This window comes from Peromyscus maniculatus, chromosome 8, assembly GCF_049852395.1.
Source record: "Peromyscus maniculatus bairdii isolate BWxNUB_F1_BW_parent chromosome 8, HU_Pman_BW_mat_3.1, whole genome shotgun sequence".
In the NCBI taxonomy this organism is placed as follows: Eukaryota; Metazoa; Chordata; class Mammalia; order Rodentia; family Cricetidae; genus Peromyscus; species Peromyscus maniculatus.
Genome location: NC_134859.1, coordinates 84,343,096 through 84,370,311, shown reverse-complemented (window position 1 = coordinate 84,370,311; position 27,216 = coordinate 84,343,096). Strand labels below are relative to the sequence as shown.

At 46.8% G+C, this 27,216-nt stretch overlaps 1 protein-coding gene across 3 annotated transcripts in view; it reads right to left on the bottom strand.

The window, feature by feature from the left end:
• Positions 1–3,042: 3,042 nt before the first annotated feature.
• The window catches only part of Socs7 (suppressor of cytokine signaling 7), a 36,684-nt gene continuing 12,510 nt past the window's right edge, over positions 3,043–27,216 (bottom strand). The window contains exons 3-10 of one of the 3 annotated variants that reach the window (XM_006971869.4): positions 26,800–26,904; positions 26,254–26,355; positions 25,259–25,389; positions 24,611–24,779; positions 21,495–21,623; positions 12,234–12,369; positions 11,662–11,812; positions 3,043–8,123 (exon numbers count right to left, since the gene is read on the bottom strand). In XM_006971869.4, coding sequence (XP_006971931.2) covers positions 11,692–11,812; positions 12,234–12,369; positions 21,495–21,623; positions 24,611–24,779; positions 25,259–25,389; positions 26,254–26,355; positions 26,800–26,904 — 893 coding nt within the window. In that variant the 3' untranslated portion in view covers positions 3,043–8,123; positions 11,662–11,691. The remainder of the gene's footprint in view (positions 8,124–11,661; positions 11,813–12,233; positions 12,370–21,494; positions 21,624–24,610; positions 24,780–25,258; positions 25,390–26,253; positions 26,356–26,799; positions 26,905–27,216) is intronic. The other 2 variants (XM_076543261.1, XM_076543262.1) reach the window with 2 other exon arrangements.

Below are 27,216 nucleotides of genomic sequence, written 5' to 3'. Positions count from 1 at the left end.
AAGCCTAGGAACTGTAGCCATGAGATTGGATTCTCCAGAAAAGCTGCCAGCTAAAGTCATCCTGGGATCACGAAAACTGGGCCTTGGCGGTTCGTGTCCCTGGAGTTGTATCCATGCCAGTGGATGTCCACACACTCCAGAAGAGAATTTGACATTGCTGCTGCCGCTGTTGCTGTTATAGCAATGGCAGTCACCACTGCTGTTTCTGGGATTACCATTTCATAATTGCTTACTACAGCTAGCACAGTGGAGACCCTTGCAACAAAAGTAGCTACCATAGTTAGTTAATCTTCCATTCTATTGGGCATGATAAATTTAATTCAGTAGTTATATACATCTCGATTGGCTTTGAAAATTATAACTTTATAAACTCAAGTTCCAGTTGCTTTTGGGATACTATCTTACAAGGACTCCAGTGTACAGTATGGCTCATTAAGGAAGGGAATGGCTCAGTTGCCTTTAGCCTACTGGCTATGAGTGAGATAGGACCTCTGTTGGGTCTTTTCTGTGTCAAACACACAGATTGCAAGCCCAGTGCCACTTTGAGATCTTTGGCAGCAGTTAACTCTGCAGCTCACACACGATTGAGCCTGTATGATAATGAGTATTCAGAGACGGGTAATACCTGAAGGGCACTCACCAACCTAAGACAGAGCACCTGTGTGGCCTGGGCAGGCGTCTCCATGACAGGTAAGGTGACCTACTGATGTCGCACAAAACCTAAGTCAGAAGCTCATTTCTTAATAAAAGGGGGACCTGTAGAGCCCTGGTCCCCGTTTTGGGTAACTGTTGCCTTGCTTGCAGACCTTGACCTTGATATTCTCCCTATGCTAATTCCCTGCCAAGTTCCACCCTCCTGAATGCTTAAGGGAAGTTCCTTGTCTGTGTATCCTGAATAATGGGTGTTAACAGCTTAGATGCAAAATTGTAAAACATCAGTAGCAAACTTCTGCCCTCTGGGGTTCTCCCATTGTGCTGTAAGTCTGTATTTAAGACCTCCTCCCTCCTTCAATAAATGACATTTGGCATTAAAAAATATATATAAATATAATATATATATATAATTGAATGAATACTGTGTAATCTATGAATACCACAAATGTGATTAATATCATGAGTGTAATTAATGAATATCATGAGTGTAATTTAAAAAATTAAAAAAGATTTGTGTATCAATGTTTTGTTTGCATCTATGTATCTGTACCAGGTGTGTCTGGTGCTTGTGGAGGCCAGAAGAGGGCATCAGACCCCAGGAACTGGAGTTATAGATGGTTGTGAGCCACCATGTGGGTGCTGAGAACCCAAACCTGGGTCCTCTGCAAGAAGTACTGTTAGCCAGTGAGGTATCTCTTCAGCCCCTAAAAGATTTTTTTGAAAGGATAGCAAGAAAACAGGAGGCAAGACCACTTGGGAAATTGCTGAAATTGTTTGGATAAAAAGAATTTCACATATGGCAAGTTTTTTTTTTTTTTTTCCCCTCAACAGTCCCAGCTTCTATGGAGCCCTTGAGTATAGGTTAACAGTGTAGAAAAAGAAAAACAAAACCCTGAGCCAGGCGGTGGTGGCGCACGCCTTTAATCCCAGCACTCGGAAGGCAGAGGCAGGTGGATCTCTGTGAGTTCGAGGCCAGCCTGGGCTACCAAGTGAGTTCCAGGAAAGGCGCAAAGCTACACAGAGAAACCCTAACTCGAAAAACAAACAAACAAACAAACAAAAAAAAAACCCTTCTGAATCCTTTGGGAAGGAATCCCAATGACATGACAACTCACTTGTGAGCTTGAACGAACTCTTTGAGCTTTTGGCTGAACAGAGAAAAATTATGGGTGCTCAGAGTGCAGTTGGCACAAATATGTAAAAGAAGAGTCATTAGGTGTAAGATGCTCATACTGAGATGTGGGAGGAGGAAAGATGGAAAAACACTTTCCTTAGGTTCCTGCCGGCCGCTGAGGAACATGGGACAGAACAGCAGGAGATCTTCTACACCGTTCCTCGCCAAGGACTTGTAAGTCAAGCATGTGCATGATGAGCTCTGCCATGGTAGAAGACAGGACAGCCTTTGGGACAAAAGGTAGTAGCCACAGTGGACAAGATCACAGGAGGTTAAGAGGTGGTTTCAAGTTGTAAAAAACATTTTGTGCCCAAGTTTACAAAGGGATGCTCATCTTCCAAGGGTTTTATGGCCCAAGTCAGAGGGGACCCAAATCTAGCTTTCCTAAGCTTAGAATCCAACAGGCCTCACCAGGTTGAGTGATCTGGAATTAGAACAATGAAAATTAGTGCTACATTTGGAAAGTAAACTTTGATAACACACTTTAACACTCTAGAAGAGGCCTGCCAAGCTCAGGTGCTTCTGGCCAAGATCTCTTGTGATGGGCTCCCAAATGGCTAGTGAAGCCTCCCTGTAGTATGTTGATTTATTGTTGTAGCTACCTCTTCTTTCAAGAACAAAGGACATTTTACTCAGGCATTCCTGTCACGGTCAGACTATCAGGACCGAGGACCAGTTTCATCACAAGGGCGGCATCCCCAGAACTGGGGCCAGCCGAGACTCCTAGAGGCCCGCCTCTGCCTAGCCCAGTGATGAGGCTTCCCAGAGAATTCAGCAGGAAACCTACAGCACATTGGCCCAGAGAATTCAGCAGGAAGCAAAAGGCTGAGGGAAAGGGTAGGTGGGGTCAGTGGTTCCCAGTACACACCTGCATCAATCAGGAAAGTGACAGCCTTGCCCCAAACCTGGGGGCGGGGGGGGGACGACTGGAAAAGCTGCCAGGAAGCCTTTGGCTAGCCTCACCAGGATGGCTACTGCCACATAAAAGTGCCACTCCACACCCAGACAGGAAGGCTCAGACACCTGCCCTCTCTCCCCAAGGCTCTCTGGAATGCTCCTGCACTTTCTAAGGCAGATCTGGGCAGTGGCCATGAGCCTCAGGAATTTTCCAACAACTCAAAAGATGGCACTGGGTGTGTTCTGCATGGTTGCCATGCCCGAGAGTAGATGAAGAGTCAGGAGAGAGACTGAAAAACACAAATTCCAGTAACAGATCATTTCTAAACATTTTTATTTCAAATCTCTTTTCATCCCTCCCCAAAAGACATGGGTCGGTACAGCAATCATAAAAAGGAGATACAAACACAAGAGTCAAATGTCTCCCGCACTGACACTTACAAAAAACTGGGAATTATACACAGGGTTTCCAAACAGGACCTGCAGCAGCTACTAATGTCCCTTTACAAGAGTCAAACATGCCTATTAATACAGTATTTACAGACACCCCATTCTGGAACTAATCTACAGGGACATCCCAACACCCACCCCTCTATGCCCAGAAAAATACCAAAACACACCCAAAGTGCATTTGTTTTGTTTATATCAAAACATCTTTCCCTCTCCCCATCCCACCCCAGACCCCCCACCCATTTAAGATTGGCCTGCAAGTCTATTTTAACCATTTAGTTATTTTTTATACTTTATGAAAATAAATTATACAGCAACTATTTTAATAAATTAAGCACAAAAAGGGAGAATAAAGGAGGAAAACTAAATGGGAAGACAAACACCAGGCCACGCTTTGGCTCGGAGGGCAGGGGTGGCTAAGCAGGACGGAGTGGTTGCAGGGGTATGGCTCCCCTCTGGTGAAGAACCCCCTAACCACTGAGTCCAGTGACACCCCTCAGCACGCAGTCTCTGAAAAACTACCAGAATGCACAGTGCCTGTGCCATGCAGCACCAGTGTGGGCATCTCGACGTCTGGCCTGCCCAGAGTGGCGCCTGGGTCTTGCCTGTCCCTCTCGGGAGCACCAGGGATGGAGTGGTCAGGGCAGCCCACTGTCCACTGAGCAGTGTGCACAGCAGGGGTCCCCTGTGGGCTGAGGAAGAATGTCTCGGTTTCCCTATCTGTCTCTAGAAGCAGCTGCCATCGCAGTCCAGCTGCGATCCAATGTTGCTGTCCGCCCGCCACAGCTGGCTGCTTTCCTTGACTTCTTGACGCCTGCCTCTCGGCACTGAGGAGGCTCAGGGGGCCCAGGGGGCCCGGAGCAGCTCCAGGGACCCTCTGAACCCTCTGAAGATGAAATGGGAGTGGAGGCATGTCACAAACTCGGCATGCAGGATTGGCTTTCCGGGAGGTAGATGAAGTGGGAAGGGACAGGACAAAGGACAGGAAAGACAAGAGGACAGGGAAGCAATGAAAGGTCAAGGACACATGGAATCTGCATGTGAAGAAAGGCCCCTTCTCTGGCAGATTACAGAACCAGCACTCTATTTTCAACTGCTGTCCGAGTCCCAGAGCTCTCGCTGATTCGATCCCATCTCCCTCCCCAAACGCTGTTCTCCACTGCTTCAAGGAAGGCCTCCTGGCACTCTGTACTGAGCACAAAGACTCCAATGCCAAAACAGGATGTACCACGGGGACTTGCACACTTGATTCTTGTGGCCCAGTAATTCTACAGCTATCAAAATGGGGCACACCTTTCTTTCTTTCTTTTTTTTAATTTTTTTTTCTTTTTAATAAAAAAGGTTTTACTCCCCAGGAGCAAATAAATCATTTGAACTACTGATAAACACTGCTGCAGTGAAAAGAAAGATGGCTACATGTATGCAATAGCACAAATTTAGTGTGAGGACAGCTGTGTTGATGACTAGAAATAAAAACCACTTATCCACTCCCTCTTCCCACAAACCAAACCAAGAGGATTCCCATAGGGAAAATGTCTAACTCAAAGCTCTTCCCCTCCACACAGGGGCATGCCATACTCTGAAAGTGGAAAACAAGTCCTAGTCCCCGCTAGCAGAGACGTTCCCAACACCCCAACTGCAGACAAGACTTGTACAAATGAGGACCACATGCAGATCTCGAGACCTTGCTGCAGCTCCTAGACTTCACCTCTGACTCCTGGGCTCAAAGGTCAGGAGAGGCAATGGGAAGGAAAATCTCTTACCTAGGGAAGTTTCTCCTGTCCCTACTTCTCACTGGAGTAGGGACTTCCAGCAGGCCATGCCCTTCTAGGAGCACGGGGAAAGGCTGAAAGGGTGGTGGCTCCCTGGGGTCCTTCCTGGAGCTAGACAACCATTCCCCAGTCCTTATGGGATGCGCATCACTACTCCCTGCTTGGCCTCAAACAACAGCTTAGCCTAAGTGACAGTGGGAAAAGAGAAACAGGAACTAGCGGTCACTTCCAAGCTTTTTCCAGAGGCTGGCACTGCCATCTACATTTACTTCACCCTGGCATCAGCCTAAACGTCAAATCAGGACAGCTGGCCCCCGAGCCAAGCCCCTGCTCTCCCCCCCTCCCCATGCCTATGCTCCCACACAGACATGCATTTCAAGTAAATCTAGGTTGCAGCAGTAGTCGTCACTAGCTTACACTGGCACATACCCGTCTTGAGGAAGGTTACAATAGATCAGTTATAAACAAGGGAAGGTTACATAGGCCGGGGCTGGGAAGGAACAGTGACTCTCCCAACCACAACTCAGAAATTCACAGCAGGTCTCTAGAAATGATGGCCTTTCCTGGTTTGTGACCAAAGACAAGTGAGTCCCTTCCGTGGACTGCATTTCCACTAGCACTGTCCAGCATGGGCAAAGGCGAAGGCCAATGCGGACTTCTGGCCTTGCTCCTGGCCCCTTCTCCAGCCAGCCTGCAGTCCAGGCCACTGCCTCAACTGCTCTCCCCGAACATTCCCTTCTACACAAGGTCTCCCGGGTGCCAAGGCCTGCCTCACTGAGCTGTCTCCCACAGTGCTCTGTTTTGCAGCCCGCTCTGCCAAGGAAGGGTCAGACCAGTTGGGCTGTGTCTGAGATACATGCAGATCATGTCTACCGTGCAACATGCTTCCCCAGGACAAGGGTGAGGCTGCCCAGGCTCCGCAGCAGGTCTGGTTTGCACCTGAGTATAAATTCTCCACTGGTACCACAAAGGTGTCTGCCGACTTCTGGTTTTGCCCTCCACCACCCCCTCACACCTCCTTAGCCTTCAGACCTGATGAACTACTGGGAGGTTTCAGTCTAGACCTTTGCAGTCAAGTACTTGCCACACACAGACTTCTCCTTCTGTATGTTGGTTTGAGTGCTCTGTTACACTGCCCTCGCCTACAATCCAAAGCCCCATCACCAGAGCCTTCCCAGAGCAGTTGGTCTGCCCTGATGACGCCCACTCTGTCTTTCAAGATGGTCCTTGGCCTTCTGCTGCCATGAGTGGCTCTCCAATCCCTTCCTGTGCGACAGTCACTTTGCGGTTCCCTCAGGGAAGGGGTCTTGTCTTCTACCTCATATGTCCTTCCACACTACCTAGCTCAGAGCCATGCAAACACAGCATGAAAACTTCTTTTTAAAGTATGAGTGGCTGAAATTGGAGACAGAATCCCTCCAAACTACGTATTAACCACTTGAAGATCTCTGTGGATTCTAGATGTGGGGCTCCATTGCAGAGTGGCCCTTTCTGTCCGTATGATGGTGCGTGACCTAACCCTCCAGAGGCAGAACTTACAGGTGTGCCAGTCTCTGACTCATGACCTCATGCTGTTGGTAATATGACGTCAAGGAGGAAAAAAGTACCAGGAGACCTGTCACAAGTGGGCTAGAAAACACGTACACACTTCATTTCTTTACAGTCTTCTAAGGAAGCACATTTCCTTTCTGGTTAGCTAAAGGAGGAAGAAGGTGACTGACTCCATGCAGAGGGAGCCCACAGGGCTTCACCCTAAACCATCCATAACTCCAAAGCTGATGTTTAGTTTGTTATATAAGGCAGATACAAGCAGAGAGAACTCCAAAGGCTGTCATATGGACACTACAGGAGAGTAAGGAAGACCCAACAGCTCCACCATCCACCTTGACAGTTACTTCTCCCAGAGGAACTCTTTAGGAGAGCAAATTTATGTAGCCTATGACTGGCCATGGCCAGCTTCAGACACAGAGACAGCTCAAGCACTGAAGTTCTTTCCTCCTTCACAGCCCTCTGGAAAACAGGCAACTTTCAAACTAGCATCTGACAGACTTCCCAGTAAAGGAAGGGCAATGGGGTCAGGAAATGGCCGTGTTGCAAGAATGAACGTGGGAAAATGAGGAAGCCCTTGCCACCTCCCATCCCAGAGGTGGGTCGATGGTGATAAATCTATGATTGTGAGACTCGATGCTCTCTCTCCATTAAGGCTGAGACATGAAGGCTCCTTTAGAGACACAACAGCTGTTTCTCACTTCCTCCACATTTCCTCTCGCTAGCTGACAGGTGGGATGACACCGGCTCCTCAGCTGCAGGCATGCTTGGCCATGAAGAACCTGGAAGCATGCTCCACTGACCTCAGCAGCCTAGGACTGGAGCTCTGAACGGCCCAGGTGACAAGAACCACCACTGCCTTGACAGCTGGCGGAAGCAACAGGAGTGTTGTTATAACCAAAGTGAAATGCAGTTACTGAGGGGAAGGGGTGAGGATGGAGGGGGTTTGCCTCAGGTCTCTGAGCTTAAGGAATTTAGCACAACAAAATGAACACCGATTCCACGAGAGGCGATTCTGAAATCAGGTTTGTAAACCTTCAAAGGAAAGGAGTGGGGGGTCACCACTCCACCAGCCAACAGGACAGCCAGTTTCCCTTTCACCCACCACCCCTTCTCTCCTCTCCTCCTGAAGCTGGAGACGAGAATCTTCTGACGCTATCAATCTCATTCTTCTCTGCTTCTCTGGCTCCTGGGCCCTCCTCCAGGTTCACAGAGAAGACGTCAAGGCTGCCTTTGGCGCCAGCTGAACGGCCAGCCTCCCCTCCCCTTCCCCTGACCTGCTCATCCCAACACCACTTTCTACTCAATGGTTTGTATAAACCCCGGCTGCCTTCAACTGAGTTTCCTACATTGAGAAATGTAAATAGCAAAACATAACTTCTGAAAAGAAACAGTGTTAAGACTTCTTCCAGTTTTCCAAGGAGCTCATCTCTGGGGTGCACAGGGTTGGGTAGAACAGGGAGCCCCACTTGGAGGATGGTTGTGTGCTTCTTCCAAGCCCCAGAGCTGCAGGGGAACCAAAGTCTGTGCCAGGAATCACAACCCTCTCTCTTCTCTCTTTCTGCCAAGTTCTTCTTTTGTGGTAGGTTCATTTGGTTCTTCAGACTGGAGCTTGGCAACCAATATGCCTAGGTAAAAAGGGAAACAAAACACAACAAAACCACAGTTCAAACACAGTAGCAGAACCAAAGGGAGGGAGAGGAGAACAGAGCGGCCACTGTCGGCGGGAGAAGAGCAGCCTCAAAGCAGCATGGCAGCCGGACAACCAGATGCTTCCACGAACACTGTGACAGCAGATGTGCCAACTGCCTCTGTTCTTTTTGGTCTTGTTCTGTCTCACAAAGCCACAAAGGACATGAACACTCTTCCCTGGGAACCGCCCCCCCCCCTCCCCCCAAGGATTTCTTTCAGCTGCCCACCCCAACACTCTTCTCTGGGAGCCCCCCCCCCCCCCCCCGCCCCCTCCCGCCCAGTTTCAGCTGTCCCCTAACACTCTTCTCTGGGTTAACTTTCCCCCAGGATTTCTTTCAGCTGCCCACCCCAACACTCTTCTCTGGGTTAACTTTCCCCCAGGATTTCTTTCAGCTGCCCACCCCAACACTCTTCTCTGGGTTAACTTTCAGTCTTATTTTGTCCTCCCATGTGACGATGTCTGGAATCCCCAACACCCGAGGCCTTCTGGATGTGCTCCTATTAATTGTGGGTTTCTTGCAGGGCACAGCACCCACAGAAACCGTGTTCTAACCGAAGAGCCTATTATTTTTCAATAGGGAGCTGGAGAGATGGCTCAGAGGTTAACAGTGCGCACTACTTTTGCAGAGGACCTGAGCTCGGTTCCCAGCACCCACATGGTGGCTTATAAACCTTTATTAACTCTGGTTCCAGAGGGCCTAAAGCCACCTTCTGGCCTCTACAGGCTTCTATATGCATAGGTGTACATTAAATCTAAAGGGTGCACACATACACACATACACACATACACACACACACAAATACTTTAAAAGAGGAGCAGAGTCCAGTAGATGCTTCTAGTTCCCTATAACCTTTCCATTCTGATTTTTTATTTTTGAGATAGGATCATGATACAAACAGCATGGTGGCTGGGCATGGTGGCACTCAAAAGGGAGGTAGACAGGTCTTTGAGTTCTAGGCCTGCCCTCATCTCCAAAGAAGTCTTTTGGGCTGGTGAGATGGCTCTGCAGATAGTCACCTGCTATAAAGCCCAGGGTGGTCTCATGGAAATGGAGGTCCTGGCTGGAGAGAAGGCTCTGTGGATAAAAGCACTTGCTGCTCTTCCAAGATCCAAGTTCAGTTCTCAGTATCCATGATGTGTGTGTGTGTGTGTGGGGGGGGGGGGTGTTTAACAAGTACCTGTAACTCCAGAGCCAGGGAATCTGACACCCTCTTCTGGCCTTTCAAAGTACTTGCATTCATGTCTACACACTCCTACACAGTAACATAATTAAACAAAACCTTAAAAAAAAAAAAAAAGGAAACAGATTCTACTGCTTTTATCTTCCATGTGCTGGGATACAGACATGTCACCATACCCAGCTCCTAAGGCCACCACACAGAGAACTCTTCGTATATGTTTAAGCACTTGGATATGCTAGGAATCACTTCCAATGCACACAACCTGCATGTAACTAAAGATCTGAGCAGTTTTACATCCAGACCAGAGCCTTTAAGTCAGAGCTCCACAGCATTCTGAAGCAACCATCTCTTGGTCTGTCTGTCTTTCCCTCTGCCCCTGATAATACTCATTAGCATGGCTCTCCTGCTTTCCCATAACAACACAGATCTAGGACTTCCAGAGCCCAGGAGACACACACTAAATTTATCTCGGCAGAAAACACAATAGTGGGGCTAAAGAACTGGCTTGGCCTTTAAGAACACTGGCTACTCCTCAGAGCACCCACATGGCAGTTCACAACTATTTGTAACTCCAGTTCTAGGGGATCTGATGCCTTCTTCTGGCCTCCCTGGCCACTAGGCATGAATGTGGTGCATAGATATATATATACAGGCAAAACAGCCATATGCATAAATTTTAAAAATTCAAGGAAGAAAACACGGGACAGTAACTCGAGGTGTCATACTCCTCTGGAAAAGCACAGAGAGGCCAGGAAACTAGAACTCCCACTTTAAGGCTGCTGCTCTTGGAACTCTGAGTAGGGGATAAGACTGAGGAATACATGAGAAGGACAGGTAGTCAGTGCTTAGAAACAACTTCCAGGTTAACACCAAACTGGCTGATGACACTTGGATGGAAGGTGAGTATGTACAGTAGCCAGCATGGCCAAAAGCAACAGTTCCCATAAATTCTACTTCCTACTCAGGCCAACCTTCCAATGTTCACTTTAGTATTAAATAAGCCAAGTTGGTAGAGCTTTTTCATCCCAGACATTAATCCCAGAACTCAGGCGGCAGAGGTAGGCAAATCTCTGTGAGTTTGAAGTCAACTTGAATTCCAGACCAGCCAAGGCTATATACTGAGATCCCATCTCAAAAAAACAAAAAACAAAAAAAACTAATTAGACCACACATAGTAGTATATAGTGACATAGTAAGACCCTAGCAATAAACACAAATAAATAAAAAAACAAAAAACCAACCTAGTTAGAGGAAAACTATAGAGATTAGTTTAGGTCTTGCATGGGGCATGAATATGGTTCTAGGGGATCTGACTCTTCTGGACTATATGTGCACCTGTGCTCATATGTGCACCACCTCTCCCCACACATGACTAAAATAAAAATAAAATCTTTAACTAACTAACTAACTAACTAACTAACTAACTAACTAGACCCCACTGGCACAGAGGTATGGTGATGTAGGCCTATAATCCCAGGACTTGAGGAGATGCAGGCAGAACAACCAGGAATTCAAGGTTAGCCAGAGCTACAGGAGACTGTCTAGAAATAAACAAGGTTGGCAAGATGGCTCAGTGGTTTAAGGCACTTGCCTGGAAAGCCTGGTGACTTAAGCTTAATTTACCATGTCAAGGTGGAAGGAGAGAACTCCTTGACCTCCACATGCACACACTACAACTGCTGCTACCAGTAAAGACAGGAATGTCCAACACGAACCAGTATTCGAAACAACTCACAAAGAAAGAGAGCAGACCTCAGCGGGCAGTGGGAAATTGGCCCCCGACTTCAACCATTTCCTCACTTATTCTTTTCCTTTTTTATTATGTGTGTGTGTATATATGTGTGTGTCTGTGTGGGCTTGTGCATGAGTACAGTGCCTTCAGACACCAGAAAAGAGTGTTGAAGCCCCTGGAGGTGGAATTATAGCAGGTTGTAAGCTGCTGGACATGGGTGTTGGAAATTGAACTCAGGTCCTATGCAAAGCAGTATGTGGCTTTAACTGTTGAGCCTCCATCTCCGAGAATATTTACATTATGATTCATAACAGTAACACAATTACAGTTGTGAAGTAACAATGAAAATAATTGTATGGTTGGAGATCCCTACAACATGAGGAATTATATTAAAGGGTCGAAGCATTAAGGTTAAGAACCACTGCTTTAAGCCTTCATGCCTGTTGTGTTTTTCTTCAAATGAAGTATGTACCGATTAGGGAACCAATTATCAGACAAATGCATGGGTCAGAAGTGTAGGTCAGAAATATACTCAGGAAGTACAAGGCAGGGGTTCCTACCTTTATGTTGAACAGCAGAGACCCTCGCTGCTACGTGGAGGGTTCCACCTCTTGCTTCTGTTTGGAAATGAGCTGCGCTTCCTTTAGAGACAGGTACACCTCTTCCTGAGGATCATAGTAGTAGAACTTTCGAATGTAAGAGATCAGAGGTCTGTGAAAAGCAAGGAGACACAGAGTGTACTGTTTATAGGGGTCACTTCTCAGGAAATTGACGGTTGTTTCTTTTAAGAAACCTCTCTTGCTGAACCCTCCCTTCTCCATTCATTTATACGGCTACAACTACTGAACAGCCTTTGCCAACCTGACCAAATTCTCACCTCACTCCTCACACACTTGTCTCCCTTACCCTACTGCACTGCACTCTGCCCAAGGCCTGCAGAGTGAGGCCAACATACATATCTTCCTTCCTTTCTGCTGCAATGATACAGCTCTAGAGTTAAGTGCTAAAACACAAATGAAAGAACATGCCTACAAATATTTTTATGCTGGGCTGGGCCTCTGGGAGCAACTTGCAAGCTTCAAAGGCATTTCTAACCCACCACCCTGCCCTAACCCTGATGACCCCATTGTACTTAGGCAGTGGGAGATCTGGGATGTGATCTATTCGGACAAGCTGCCGGATCCGGAATCTGCAAAGATGCTGGAGGGACTTGACATTGCTGAATCTGGACACTGGGTAGAGCAGCTGTACTGGTGTTGGTGGCAGTCCTTCAAGAATGAAAACAAAGGAAAATCCTCAGAGAGGATAATAACACAGCTAACTACAGCTCCCAGAGGAAGAGAAATGCGGGGCTGTCGTGGGGCTGTTTTAAAGTTCATGTATATAGGCTGTGCAGAAGCCCCTCCTAAAGGGCTGTGAACAGCGTCTGTGAAGTACTACTACCATAGTCTACTCAAGGGGATTTAGTGTCCTCTGCGAACCTCCCCAGCGACATTTGTTTTGGTTTGTTTTTTTTCCCAGACAGGGTCTTACTCCATAGCACAGGCTAAATTGATACTCACTATATAGACAGGCTAGCCTCAACCTAGAGCAATCCTCCTGCCTCAGCCTCCTGAGTATTGGGACCATAGGTGTGAGCCACCACACTTGGCTTCCAGAATCACTCCTAATTGTGGAGAACAGCCCAAAAAACAAGGCCAAGCTAAAGACTCCTTGGGGCCAAGGGGCCATGCACAGGCCTGAGGTTCTCAGGAAAGGACAAGAACCCAAGTCTCCGGAGCTATTGGGAATGGGAGATGGTTCTTCAGCATGATCTAGCAGTATCCTGAACACCAGGGCTCAGGACGTTCAGAGGTACCATGGCTTGAATAGCCTTTATTATCACAAAGGATGTGCGGTGAAGTTTAGTCCTTGTTGCAGAATAATCTTTTTGTACATAGTGAAAATGTGTCTTTGTCAAGATGCCTTCTGGATTGGTTTAATAAAGAGCTAAATGGCCAGTAGCTAGGCAGGAGGTCTACGTGGGACTTCCAGGCAGAGAGAACTCTGGGAAGAAGAGAGGCAGAGAGGCCATGGAGATTGGGAAAGAGTTAGACATACAGAATGGGATAGAAGTAAAAGCCACGTGGTAGACTGTAGATGTCAAAATGTGGGTTAAGCTATAAGGCTAGTGGGAGAAGCTAAGCTAAGCCCGAGCTTTCAGACTTCCTAAGTCCCTGTGTCACTCTTGGGAGCTGGCTGGGGACAGAAAGCCTCACTATCAGCCCTCTCTGTAGCAGCGTTGGTGTGGAGCATTTAGGCTCTGAAAGGCCCCCAAGACCCCAACTGGACGCAGAAAGGAGGGCAGGTAGAGGGTGGGGCTGGGGTCAAAGGCACCACTCCTGCACCGTCTTTCCAGGCCAGGCAGCTCGGCACCTTCCTCCCCTCACTGCTTCCCTTCCCATCCCTGAAGCACGAGGCTGGGTTACAGGGACAAAGATGAGGATATTTCTGAGAGAACTACAGCAGCTTGAGCAAGCTGAGTTCAAGAGCCTGCCAGGCCCCACAGCAGACACCCCACATGGATCAGCAAGCTCTGTGCTAGGGACGCCCAACTCCCACAGTCAATGCCACAGGACCCACCAAGAAGGAAGGGCAGGACACTGAAACACGTTCAGATGAAAGAACAATGTCCTGTTTCTGTAAATGAAGGGACTATGGAGAGGAAGAGAAACAAACTGAAAACAAGACTGAAAAGTTACTGAAGGAATGCTGTTTTCTGGTTATTCAAGACAGGGTTTCTCTGTGCAGCCCTGGCTGTCCTGGAACTCGCTCTGTAGACCAGGCTGGACTCAAACTCAGAAATCCACTCTGTATCCCAGAGTGCTGGGATTAAAAGCATATGCCACCACACCCAGCTAGGAATTCTTTTCTTAGCCACAGTCCTATTCAAAGAAATACAGCAGACAGGACTGGAGAGATGGCTCAGTGGTTAAGAGCACTGGCTGCTCTTCCAGAGGACCTGGGTTCAATTCCCAGTAATCACATGGTAGCTCATAACTATCTACAGTGGGATCTGATGCCCTCTTTTGGCATAAAGGTGTACATGCAGATAGAGCACTCAAACATTAAAAAAAAAAAATCTTAAAAAAAAAATGAAATATTGCAGACACAATTGGTTAGAAAATACTAAAGGCAGCCTGTCTTCAGCACCTGCTCCACCTAAAGAAAAGATCATGGTGTGGCTCTGCCACAGCAAACGGAACCTTGGGAGAAATGTTCATAGGTGGCTTCTCTGAGCACCTGCCCTCTGGGAAAGGGTATCTCAGACAGCCAGTGCTGATTTATGCATGACCAACCTCTGCTAGACACCTCACCCTGACAGACCAAGGCTCCTATTCTGAAGGTCTTTAGTCTTCCTCCCCCATCCAGGTGGCTGGCTTTTTTTAAATTTAAATTTTATTTTTCTAATTTATTTTAATTTTAATTAATTAATTAATTTTCAAGACAGGGTTTCTCTGTGTAGCTTTGGAGCCTGTCCTGGATCTTGCTCTGTAAACCAGGCTGGCCTCGAACTCAGAGATCCGCCTGGCTCTGCCTCCTGAGTGCTGGGATTAAAGGCATGCGCCACCACCGCCTGGCTAAATTTTATTTTTTAGTGTGTGTTGTGTGTCTCTATGGCCCCCACTCCTAGGAGGCCAGATGTAGGTGTCAGAGCCCCTGGAGCTGGAGCTGCAGTTACGGGCATTTGTAAGGCACTGGGAAGAGAAGCCCTGGTCCTTTAAAAACAGCCAACACTCTTAACTGCCCAGCCATCACTCCAGCCCCTTTTTTTGGGTTTCTGTTCTGTTCTGTTTTGCTGAGGTGAGGGCTCATATAGTCCAGGCTGGGCTCCTTCTACATCTACCTCTCAAGTACAGGGAAGCAAGCAGGCAAGGAGAAAGGGAAGGAGGGAGACAGAGAGGGAGAGAGGGAAGGAGGGAGGGAGGGGAGATAAATGGGAGATCAGTAACACAAAAAGTCAAAATTTAGAAGAGGAAAGATTTCTTTGGCTTCTGGTTTTGGAAGCTCCAGTTCCCACCTGCCTGGTCCCACTGCTTTTATGACTTCACAGTGAGTGAGGCAATACAAGGTCAGCAGAGGAATGTGTCATATGAAACTGCCTTTCAAAGGCGAGCATCAAGAAAGGAAAAAATCACAGCTGTGGTCCTGGCATGGCGATGCACCCACTCAGGAAATAGAGCAGACTGGTCTCTGAGTTCAAGGCCAAGGCCAGCATGACCTACATAGAGAGACCCTGCCCCAAATTAAAAAAACAAACAAGAACTCAAAGAGACAACACAGAATGAGAGACTGTAGCTGCAGACATGGGAAGAGATTCATACAGAGAATGGATAAAGAGCTGGGCGGTGGTGGCGCACACCTTTAATCCCAGCACTCAGGAGGCAGAGGCAGGCGGATCTCTGTGAGTTCGAGGCCAGCCTGGGCTACAAAGCGAATTCCAGAGCAGCAAGGACTGTTACACAGAGAAACCCTGTCTTGAAAACCAAAAAAGAAAAAGGGAAAAAAAGAAAAAAATACTATGTAAAGAACTCTTAAAACTCAATAATAACAAGAATATATATCCAGTTGAAAAATGAACCAAGTGGGGGTTCTCAGTATAGCACAGTGGTAGAGCACCTGCTTAGCATGAGCAAGGCCTTAGTTTGATGCCCAACACCCCAAAATGAATGAATGACGTTTAAAAATGAATAAGCCAAAGCCCTGAGTGTACAGCTGTTGTCAGTGTTAATCGTCACTCGGTCTATCTAGTCCCCTAGGAAACGGACCTCTGACCATGCCTGGGGAGGGTCATCTTGTTACAGTCTGTAAATACAGAAAGGGAACTGAGTAGCAGCATGAGTTTATTGCTCTATTCCTGGCTACAGAGAAAACGCAACCAGCTGCTTCAAGCCTCTGCTACCCTGACTTTCCCATCATGATGGACTATATTACCGGACTCAACTGTGAGCTAAAATAAACCCTTTCTCTTTTGAGAGATGGCTCAGCAGTTACGAGTACTGGCTGCTCTTCCACAGATTCGATTCTCAGCACCCACATGGCAGCTCACAACCTTCTCTAACTCTAGACTCAGGGGATCTGATATCTTCTTCTGGCATCCTTAAATACCAGGCATACATGTGGTACACAGACATACGTGCAGGCAAAACACCCATACACATTGTGTTGGCTAGTTTTCTGTCCATTTAACCCTAGTTAGAGTAATATCAGAGAAGAGAATCTCAACTGAGAAAAGGCCTCCATAAGATTGGGCTGTATAGGCAAACTACTTTGGCTATTGGGCATTTTCTCAATTAGTGACTAATGGGGGGGGGGCACATTGTGAGTGGTGTCACCCTTGGGCTGGTGGTCCTGGGTTCTATAAGAAAACAAGCTAAGCAAGCCATGAGAAGGAGCAAGCCAGTAAGCAGCACTCTCCCATGGCCTCTGCATTGGCTCCTGCCTCCAGGTTCCCACCTGGTTTGAGTTCCTGCCTTGGTTTTCCTCAATGGACTGTGACTCAGGATAGGTAAGTCAAATAAACTCTTTGCTCCCTGTGGTAGTTTGAATATAACTGGCCCCCAAAAGCTCAGGGACTGGCACATCAGGTGTGGCTTGTTGGAGTAGGTGTGGCCTTATTGGAGGAAGTGTCACTGTGGGGATGGATGGGCTTTGAGGTCTCATATATGCTCAAGATACTGCCCAGTGTCTGAGATCACTTCCTGTTGCCTGCCAAAGATAAAGGACTCTCAGCTACCTCTCCAGCGCCGTGTTTGCCTGCACAATGCCACGTCCCACCATGTAGCAGGACAGGCCCGTAGGGTGGAGGAAATTGGCTCAAATCATACCGAGTCTACCTGAGGGCCTCGCAACAGGCACTGTCAGTTATTGATCGTGCCCAGCCAATGAGGGATGACCACACAATGCCACCAGATTAGGACACAGCTTGGGTGCTGGGAGGAGGGTATGTAAGGCCTCCCCCGTTACTGAATAATGAGTTTGGTGGTGTCTGTGTCACTGACACTGCACCTTCTCACCCCCTCCCGAGGGAGCCGTTAGGATCCAGCAACAACACCATGATGATAATGGATGAAATCTCTGAACTGTAAGCTAGCCAATTAAATGTTTTCCTTATAAGAGTTGCCACGGTCATGGTGCCTAACTAAGACACATATCATAAGAATAAATTTATCTTTCAAAGAAAAACAAACTTCTTTTAAGTTGCTTTTTATATTATTTTTATTGTAGTTTTAATTTTTTTTTTTAGACAGAGTCTCACTATATAGCCCTGGTTGCCTAGAACTCACTTTTATTTATTATGTACATGTACGCGTGTGCCTGCCTGAGTTTATATGCACCACAAGTGTACACACACCCATGGAACCCATAAAAGGGTACTGGATGTCCCTGAGCTGGAGTTCCACACAGGCAGTTGTGAGACACCTAATATGAGTGTTGGGAACTAAGTGTGATTCTCTGCAAGAGCAGTATGCTCTTTTTTAAAAGATGTATTCATTTTTATTTTATGTGTATGAGTGTTCTGCCTACATGTAAGTGCACTACATGCATGCCTGGCCAGAGGAAGTCAGAAGAGGGAGCTGGAATTAGAGACAGTTGTTTTTTTTTTAAAGATTTATTTATTTATTATGTATACAGCATATATGACTGCAGGCCAGAAGAGGGCACCAGATCTCATTACAGATGGTTGTGAGCCACCATGTGGGTGCTGGGAATTGAACTCAGGACCTCTGGAAGATCAATCAGTGCTCTCAACCTCTGAGCCAACTCTCCAGCCCCTAGAGACAGTTGTTAACTGCCATGTGGATGCTGGAGCTGTAACCCAGGTTCTCTGCTAAAGCAGTAAGTGCTTTTAACCACTAAATCCTATCTCTGGCTTCCCTTAGATTGCTTTGGAATATTTTACTATAGTAAGAGAAGAAACTAAGGTAGAAATTGGTACCAGGAGTGGGGTCATTGCTGATATAAACCTGGTTATATGGTCTTTAAGCCACTGAACCTGTTTTGTGGCTAGAATATAGAAGAGTTTGGAACAGTGTATTTAAAAAGCTGGAAGCAGAGCTTAACAGGCCATTCTCGTGGGAACTTGGAAGGCAAGAATACCAAGGAAACTTGGACAGTGGGGGCCCACTCATGAGGTTTCAGAGGGGAGTAAGGACTCTATCAGGAACTGGGCTAGAGGCCATTAATGTACTGTTTTAGCCAAGAATGTGCTTTCATTCTGCTTATGTCCTGAGAACCTGAGAAAAGTTGAAAGCTAATGGACTAATTTGTTTGGCATAGGCCATTTCAAAACAAGACAGCATTCAGGCCAGTGCTGAGAAAGCAGCTGTGATTGTTAAAGAAATCAGCACCATTGCAGAGATATCCTATCTGTACTTGCACAACAGGAAAGGGATCCTGAGGGAACATCTTACCCCTTGGAGGCCCATCTTGTGAAGACCCACGTTCATTTAAGCTCATAGGCCCTTGAAAGTTGAAGTAAGTAGCTTCTTTGATTCTATAGGAGCTCATAGTTAAAGATTATGGACTTAAAAAAAAGTGTTGATGGGTCAGCAGGGTAGCTCAGTGAGTAAAGGTGCTTGAAACCAAGCATTATATTGTATTATACCATGGCCATGGGCACAGTTAGCATTGTCATTTTAACACCCTGGAGATGGATGGGCCTTGAGCATGCCTGTGCAGGATAATCCTGATTATTTTAACTGAGGCAGGAGAATCAGAGTTCAAGGTCTGCCTCAGCTATATAGTCAGTCTGAGGTCAGTAAGGGCTACAGGACACTGCCTAGGGGGCAGTGGGGTGGGGTGGGAAGAAAACCAAAAGGAAAGACCTGACACTAAAGAGAGGTGTCGGTCAGTCGGTCGGGTCGTGGGGAAAGCTGTGCAGCGCTGACAGTGCTCAAGCTCTGCCTGTGGGGTGTCCTCCTTACACCTAGGAAAGTGGTGTGGGTACCCCTCCACCAAACATCCCCACTGGGTCAGTCGAGTCTTTGGATCCAATAATGATTTTACAGGAAATCCACAGAGCCATACTGTAACCATGGAGTTACAATAGGTAAATCCCAGACAGAACAGTATTTTATTTAAAAATATTTTTGAGGCAGAGTCTCATTCTATGGTGCTGAACTTGTTATATTTAAAAAATCTTGTCCCAGCAGGGTATGGCAGCATTCAGCTATAATTCCAGTACTTAGGAGGCTAAGGCAAGGGGATTGTCACAAGTTCAGGACTAGTCTGGGCTACACATTGAGTGCTGAGATCACAAGTTCATCTTCAGCTAGATAGTGTGCTTGAAGCCAGCCTGGGATACATGAGACATACCTCCCAAAGCAAACAGAGAGAGAGAGAGACAGAGAGAGACAGAGAGACATAGACAGACAGACAACTGAGAATGTGATTCCACCACAGAGTCTGCCCAGCTCGCCCACGACCCTGGGTTCAGTTCACATCCTGAGTGCTAAGATTACAAGTTTGCCCACTACACTTAGTTTATGCTGTGCTGAGACTGGGGCTTCATGCATGTTAGACAAGCAATCCACCAACTGAGTTAAATGCCCAGTTCCATTATCTAAAATTGTAATGGACTAATCAATTAGCTAACTTTGAGGTGGTTAAAAGCATTAAGAAATATGTAAACTAGAAACCTGACCTACCACTTAGTGTATAACAGGCACTCAATAAACAGTAGCCAATACTACAAACTCTAGCTCATGTACAATGTGTTCTGAAGATGAAGCACATCTGTGGGATAAGAAGGGCTGTTCTGGCGGAGCCAGGAGTCCACCAAGTCTCTCAACAGTCCGCAGGCAGACACTGCAGAGCGAGCAATGGACGTCTGCTGCCCACCCACGTCACACAAGCAGCGCTCCTTACTCGTCCCTGAAGTCACTCACTCCTAGGCTGGCGGGTCTTCTCCCTTCCTTACAGCTAGGAGCTGCCTGAGGGCAGCGGCGGGCTTACTTTTTATACTGAGTTACAAATAAGTGTTTGTTAAATAAATATCCATCATTCCACAAATGTTAAAAACTGCTAAGCAGAGTCAATCCTCAAGAACTCTAGCACTTTCCTTCACTAAAAGAAATGCATGCGCCCCCACGGTGTTGGCAGCTCAGCACCAAATACCAGAGGAAGTGAGAATTAATACAGTTCACACCCTGTCGTGCCTTATTTAAATCACCACCATTATACAAACATCACTGTCACCTGGCCCAGTCCTGTTCCTGATGTTCTGCCCAAGGCTCCTCAGCAACTCCTACATTTCAGAGCAATTTCTTGGCACCCTGCTCAGGAAGTTAATTTGATTCAAAGTGAAAGCAAGAAGCTCTCACTTTAAGTTCTGCTTGTATCCTGCAAACTCCTCACATTCATGTGCCTGTTAATTTTCTTTACCCAATGCTACAAACCAATTTCCTCTGCCTCCTCTGATAGAGACTAGGCAGGTACATTCTTGAGTGAGCTGGCTGACTATGTGACCACACTGATGAAGCCAAGAACAGGACAGTGCTCCCAACAACCACCACCACCCCTTCTCTTCCTCAGTTAGTACAGTATGGACAAACCTATAGCCCATTCTCCTCATAAACCACGGAGCCCGGCCTCCTGGACTCACTCACCACTCACTGCCTGCCTGCCTTTCCCTTTCTCTCTCTCTCTCTCTCTCTCTCTCTCTCTCTCTCTCTCTCTCTCTCTCTCTCTCTCTGTTTTGTTTTGAGACAGGGTTTCTCTGTGTAGTTTTGGTGCCTGTCCTGGATCTCGCTCTGTAGACCAGGCTGGCCTCAAACTCACAGAGCTCCTCCTGCCTCTGCCTCCCGAGTGCGGGGATCAAAGGTGTGCACCCCCGATGCCTGGCCCCTCACTGCCTTTCTGTGAATGCACTCTCACGTCCCTGTCCCTGAGGAAGTGACACCAGAGTTCTCACTTTGTGTTTCACAAGTAAGAGGCAAGACACCTGTAACAGCAGCAAGGAGCCATCTCAATGTCAAATGGTACAAGATGCCTGGGTTTTCTTCTTCACGTGGTCAGAGAGGTAGAAATCATTCTTCAGAACATTGTGAGATTAACACAAAAGGACCGGGATTATTCAGTGGACTCCCAGGAAAAGGGGCTCCTACAATAGCCAGGTCAAACAGTTTCAGCTGTGGCTTTTGTTTGGGGCTGGGACATTCCAGTAGAATACTAGATCATAGCCAAGTTAGGTTTAATAGTTAATATAGCTAGCAGGAGGCTGAGGCAAGAGGACCATATGTTTAAGACCAGGTTGGGCTACATAGAATGTTCAAGACCAGCCTGAAATACACAGTAAGTCCCTGTCTCAAAAAAGCAACAACAATAATAATTACTATAACTACAGCTTTACCTGGAACCCTGGATCTCAAGAAATAGAGAAATTTCCCATTCTTGGAGTGCATGATGGCTCTCTTAATGAACTCTACCACAGACTGACAGCGATCCTCAAACTTGGGATGGCACCATAAGCTGAAGGTTCCTGAAATGGAAAATTAAAGAGTAAATTTACAAACGGTTTTGGTGGGGTGGGGTAAGACATTGTCATCATCCCAGCACTCAGGGGTCTAAGGTAGGAAGTTGTGAGTTAAAGCCAGACTGGGCTATATAGCAAAACTCTAAAAATTAAAACAAACAAACAAAGAACCTCAAATGATCTGAGAGGCTGGTGTGAACATTTTAATTTTTTAATCATTAAATTCTTCTTTTTTATTGGTATTTCGAGATAGGGTTTCTCTTTTTAGCCCGGGCTGTCCTGGAACTCACAGAGATCCACCTGCTTCTGACTTTCCAAGTGCTGGGATTAAAGGTGCATGCCACTACCACCCGGCCTAATAATTAAATTCTTAAATTTTTTAAAAATAATTTTTAGCCGGATGGTGGTGGCACATGCCTTTAACCCCAGCACTTGGGAGGCAGAGCCAGGTGGATCTCTGTGATTTCGAGGCCAGCCTGGTCTACAGAGCGAGATCCAGGACAGGCACCAAAACTACACGGAGAAACCCTGTCTTGTAAAACCAAAAAAAAGCAAAATCAGTCTTTCCTTCTTGAGCTTCTTCTAAAACCCATGCCCAGAACACTGACAGCCTACCTCCTCCAACTCCAGAGCCCCAAAGTTAAAGGAGAACCTGAACTCCTATGACTTAATACAAAAAGACCACATTCATGATAATGAGTCATTTCAGGGAACTGCAGATCGGAGTCTTTGGAGTTACTCTTGTGGTATCACTAAAAATGATGAGGGCATGTCCCACTGCCAACAGTCACCAGAAACAAAGCTTCTTTCTAACAACCCCACCATGTAAGAAGAAAGGACCTTTAACCAAGAAGTCACTGGAGTAGTACTTGAGAGAGCTCTCACTTCCTCACCTCTCATGAACCTAAAGTATTCATCTACCATTCCCAGAGTCTAGACAATTATCAGTCCAATAGTTTTAACAAAGTATCTCATTCTAAAATACTTTATTTCATATTTGGTTTATCTGTCATTCTGCTTTTTTAGAACAGCAGAAAAATAGGTAGCAATGGCTTCTTACAACATTTATTTAATCCATGGCTTTTTTTTAAGATCTATTTTTAGTGTGTGTGTGTGTATGTGTGTGTGTGTGTGTGTGTGTGTGTGTGTGTGTGTGTATGTGTGTGTGTGTTTCATGTATGTAAGAGTATCCATGGAGGCCAAAAGGAGGTATCAGATCCCCTAGAACTGGAGTTTATGAACAGTTGTGGGCCACCTGACATGCATGCTGGGAACTGAACCCTGTCAGGTCCTCTGAAGAGCAGCACATGCTCCTAACCACTGAGCCGCCCCTCCTAATCTAATTTATGGTTTATTCTTTTGGGGGGTGGGGGTGGGGGCTTCAAAGCAGAGTTTCTCTATGTAGCCCAAGCTGTTCTGGAACTCACTCTGTAGACCAGGTTGGCCTAGATCTCACAGAGATCCGCCCATCTCTGCCTTCTGAGTGCTGGGATTAAAGCCATATGCTACCACCTCCTGGCAATTCATGGCTTTTTATTTTTTTCCCTGAGACAGGGTTTCTCTGTGTAGCCCTGGCTGTCCTGGATCTCGCTCTGAAGACCAGGCTGGCCTTGAACTCACAGAGATTCGCCTGCCTCTGCCTCCCAAGTGCTAGGAATAAAGAGGTGTACTACCACTGTCTAGCCAATTCATGGCTTCTTAAACTTTTTCTACAAATGCTCTTTTTCCCCCCTCTAAGAAATTTTACATGCAACTCAGGTGTCTAGCTATTTAAAACAAGTATAAAGATAAAACATTTTTTGAAAATCACAAAGATTTTCACTTTTCAAGACAGGATTTCTCTGTATAAGTCCTGGCTGTCCTAGAACTCACTCTGTAGACCAGGCTAGCCTGGAACTCAGAGATCTATCTGCCTCTGCCTCCCGAGTGCTACAATTAAAGGTGTGCACCATCACTACCAGGCTACTATTTTTATATAAAGAATTAAATCTTGTGCTGATCATGATGGCACACACCTTTAATCCCAGTACTCAGGAGGCAAAAGTAGGCAGATCTCTGAATTCTAGGCCAGCCTGTCTACATAGTGAGTTCCAGGACAGCCAGGGTTATGTAGACAGATTGTCTTTAAAATAAATAAATAAATAAAAAAGAATTAAATCTTGGCTAAAAGAGACTGCAGGATGTAGAACACCTTCAACAATTTTTAGAGTTGACAGATATTTGAAACTGAATGTTGTGCTATCTGCCTACAATCTTAGCACTTAGGAAGCAGGGGCAAGGATCTGGAGTTCAAATCCAGTCTTGGTTATATGGTGAGTTCAAGGCAAGTCTAGGCTACATGAGATCCTATCTCAAACAAACAGGCCTAGGAAAATGCTCAGTGGCTAAACCACTTGCCACACAAGCATGAGGACCTGAGTTTTGATCCACAGAGTCCATGTAAAGCTGATGTGGTATCACAAGTCCATGTTTCCAACACTCCTAGGCAGGGACAAGCAAGTTCCCAGAAGCTTAGGCCAACTACACTGATGTATGTTGCACTAGTGAAGAGGAAAGCCTGTCTTAAGAGGAAAGGTACAGACCAACATGTAAGACGTTTAAGTTGTCCTCTAACCTCTCTCTCAGGTACCCTGTAGCTCTCTCTCTGTCTGTCTGTCTCTCTCTCTCTCTCTGTCTCTCTCTCTCTCTCTCTCTCACACACACACACACACAAACACACCCAGGCTGGAGAGTTTAGGTTAAGAGCACTCACTGCTTTTTGCAGGGTTTGGTGCCTAGCACTCATATCAGGCCACTCATAACTGTTGATAATTCCAGCTCCAGGAGACCTAATATCCTCTTTAGGTGGTCATACACATATGCTCAGGCCCACACATAAAACAAAAATAATGAAATGAATAAAACTTAGAAAGGTGGTGAGGGGACTAACTCAGCAAGGTAGGAAAAGGCAAGCTGGAGGAAGGCCTCCCTTCTCCAGTAGCAGCACCTCTCACCTCTATAGTGCTCCATCCTAGTGTGATGGGTGATACCCTGTGAGCGAAAGCTGAGGCTCAGGATGTAACGGGGGTCAGAGCTGTCTCGTACCAGGAAAGAACCATCTGGCTTCCCTTTCAGCTTCATCTCTGCATCTTCCCAATTCATAGGACCCCAATACCAGCCACACTATAAAAGACAGGAAACAGTAAAGGAGTTAACAGAAAAATGCCAACAACTTGGGCACAATCTCTCTTACCAGGGGAGATTATCTGAGAAGGGAGAAGCCATTATAACACTTGTGCCAAGCATAGCAGTAAAAACCAGGCTGCTTACGCTTTAGTCCTCCCGGCACCGGAAGACTAATTCTACATTTTATTACCAATGGTCCAACAAGGACAAGAAGGAACTGGGTCAGTTTACCTCGCAAAACCATCTTAGACTATTCCAAATACATCTCTACAGTCCTCCTTCACTGGGTCTAACTTTTTCCCTCCAAATTCGGTCTTCTTACCTTTCCCATGGAGTGAACAAGAGCCTACTGTCTAGCCACTGTGACTAGAAGCATAAAACTCCTCTTCCTCTAAAAACCGAAGGACAGCCTAGGCATAGAGCTCAGGTGTGGGAGGAAAGGTGAGCTGCCAGGCCTCAGGCATCACATCACCTACCTTCTCCAGCTCTCGAAGGCTGGCTGCAAAGCTGCTTGAGTCGGGCCGGTAGAGGGGACACTGGAGGTGCTGAGAGGGCTGGCTGTGCAGGGGTTCTGATGCTCCGCTGGGAGCAATCCGGGGAAATGCATCTGCAGCCAAGACAATGGAGACCACTTGTTTTATCTACACTGCTCCTACTCACAGGCAGACCTCCCCTCCCCACAAAAAAAAAAAAGAGAGAGAGAGAGAGAGATGCTAACTGAAGAAGGACAAGGCATTAGACGCTAAGCTGGGGAGGGTGGAAGCCAAAGCGGTGGGAAGAGCTGGATGGGCTGGAACAAAAAGCTGTGTGGGCTCGTGGAAGCTGTGAAGGATGGGGGGGCATTCAACCCCAGGAAAGCAGTCGGGAGCCACTCACTAACCTGACTAAGGTGACTACTTCAGGGGCTTCACCAGCCTAGAGCGATTCCAACTTCTCCCACCTCGAAGTGAAGTGCCTACGGTAAAGCAGCCTTGGAAATAGCGACTCGCTTACTTGCCCAGGGACAGTAATGATTTTGCCAGGCAAGTAGAAAAGAATGCTGATTTCATTCATTTTATTCCTTGGGTACTGGAGGCTGGCAAAGCAGGTATGGGCGACTAAATGCTTGGTACTTATTTACAAGGCTGCGGTAAATACCAAAAAGCTTAGAAAAAAAAATACAGAACTCTGATAACCAGCAACACAGTCAACCTCTTCACTGAACTGACATTAAGGCAGTTTCTTAAGTGATATCTATTCAGAGACTGCACAACAGCCCCAGAAGCAGAGACCAAACATCCCAGTCTTTTATTTCTAAGAAAAATAAGATTTACTTCCAGAAATAAGTTAGGTTAGAAAAAAAGTATTTTTTGGACTCATTTTCAAGTTCTAGTCTAGCTAGGGGGATAAAGATCTCCTAAACTGTAATTTCCATAAACAGACTTCTCCCATCCTTCCACTCTTATAAGTCTTGCCTCTCAGCTAAGCTAACCTGGGGCGTGGGGTGGAGGAGGCGGAGGTAGGGGGAAAGACTGCAAGGAAGACCCCATCGGAGCCACAAGGACAGATGTAGGCAGCGTCCCACTGATATCATCTAGAAGAGAGAACAAAAGCAAGAGCTTCAGCAAAGAGCACACAACAGCACGGAAGGCAGAGAGGAGAGGGGGGCAGGCTGCCGTCTGGGGCAATAGCCTGGCCTTCTCTGGTCATCTTTATGAACCAAGGGCAAGTCATCCCAGCCAGCTTTGCTTTGCTCAGAAACTGGGAAAGTGATTACTCCTAAAACAGCTCAGCAGCAGCACACTGAGGACAAGGGGGATGTGAACTGTCAACACGTGGACAGTAAATACTGCTGCATGCAGATAAAGTGCCCCCCATTTGCGTGCCTACAGATATGACAGAGGTGGAGAAAGGGATGGGAAATAATTGGGTCATCAATAGAAACCCAGAAACTAATCTGGCTCCTGACAAAAGAACAAGTCCCTAGAGCTCACCCTCCCTCTAGGGCAGGACGGCAAAAGGGCAGGTCAGACTATACCTAGGAGGCTGAGGCTTCTTCTTGGAGGAGGAGGGGGAGTTGGAGGGTGTGGAGAGGTCAGGCCCCGCTGAGAAATGTCCACATCCACAAGCGACACTGTCTCACCTGAGGGAGTCACACAAGCATGTTACAGAAGCCCCGTGTCCAAAGCTGAGACCAAAAGGAGAGAGAAACAAAGGGCAAGCAAAGGAGGCCAGAGGGCTGAGGGCCAAGGGTCCCAAAGCTTTGCGTCTGATGCTCTCCAGGCTGGAATTACCCCAGCACCAGTCGGCTTAGAGTCCAGTTGTTCTCAGGTTAGTGTGCTGGCTCAGAGGTTAAGAGGCTGGCTGCTCTCACCATGGACCCAGATTTGCTTCTCCACGCTCACATGGTGGCTCATAACCATCCTTAACTCCAATATCAGTGGATTTAGCACCC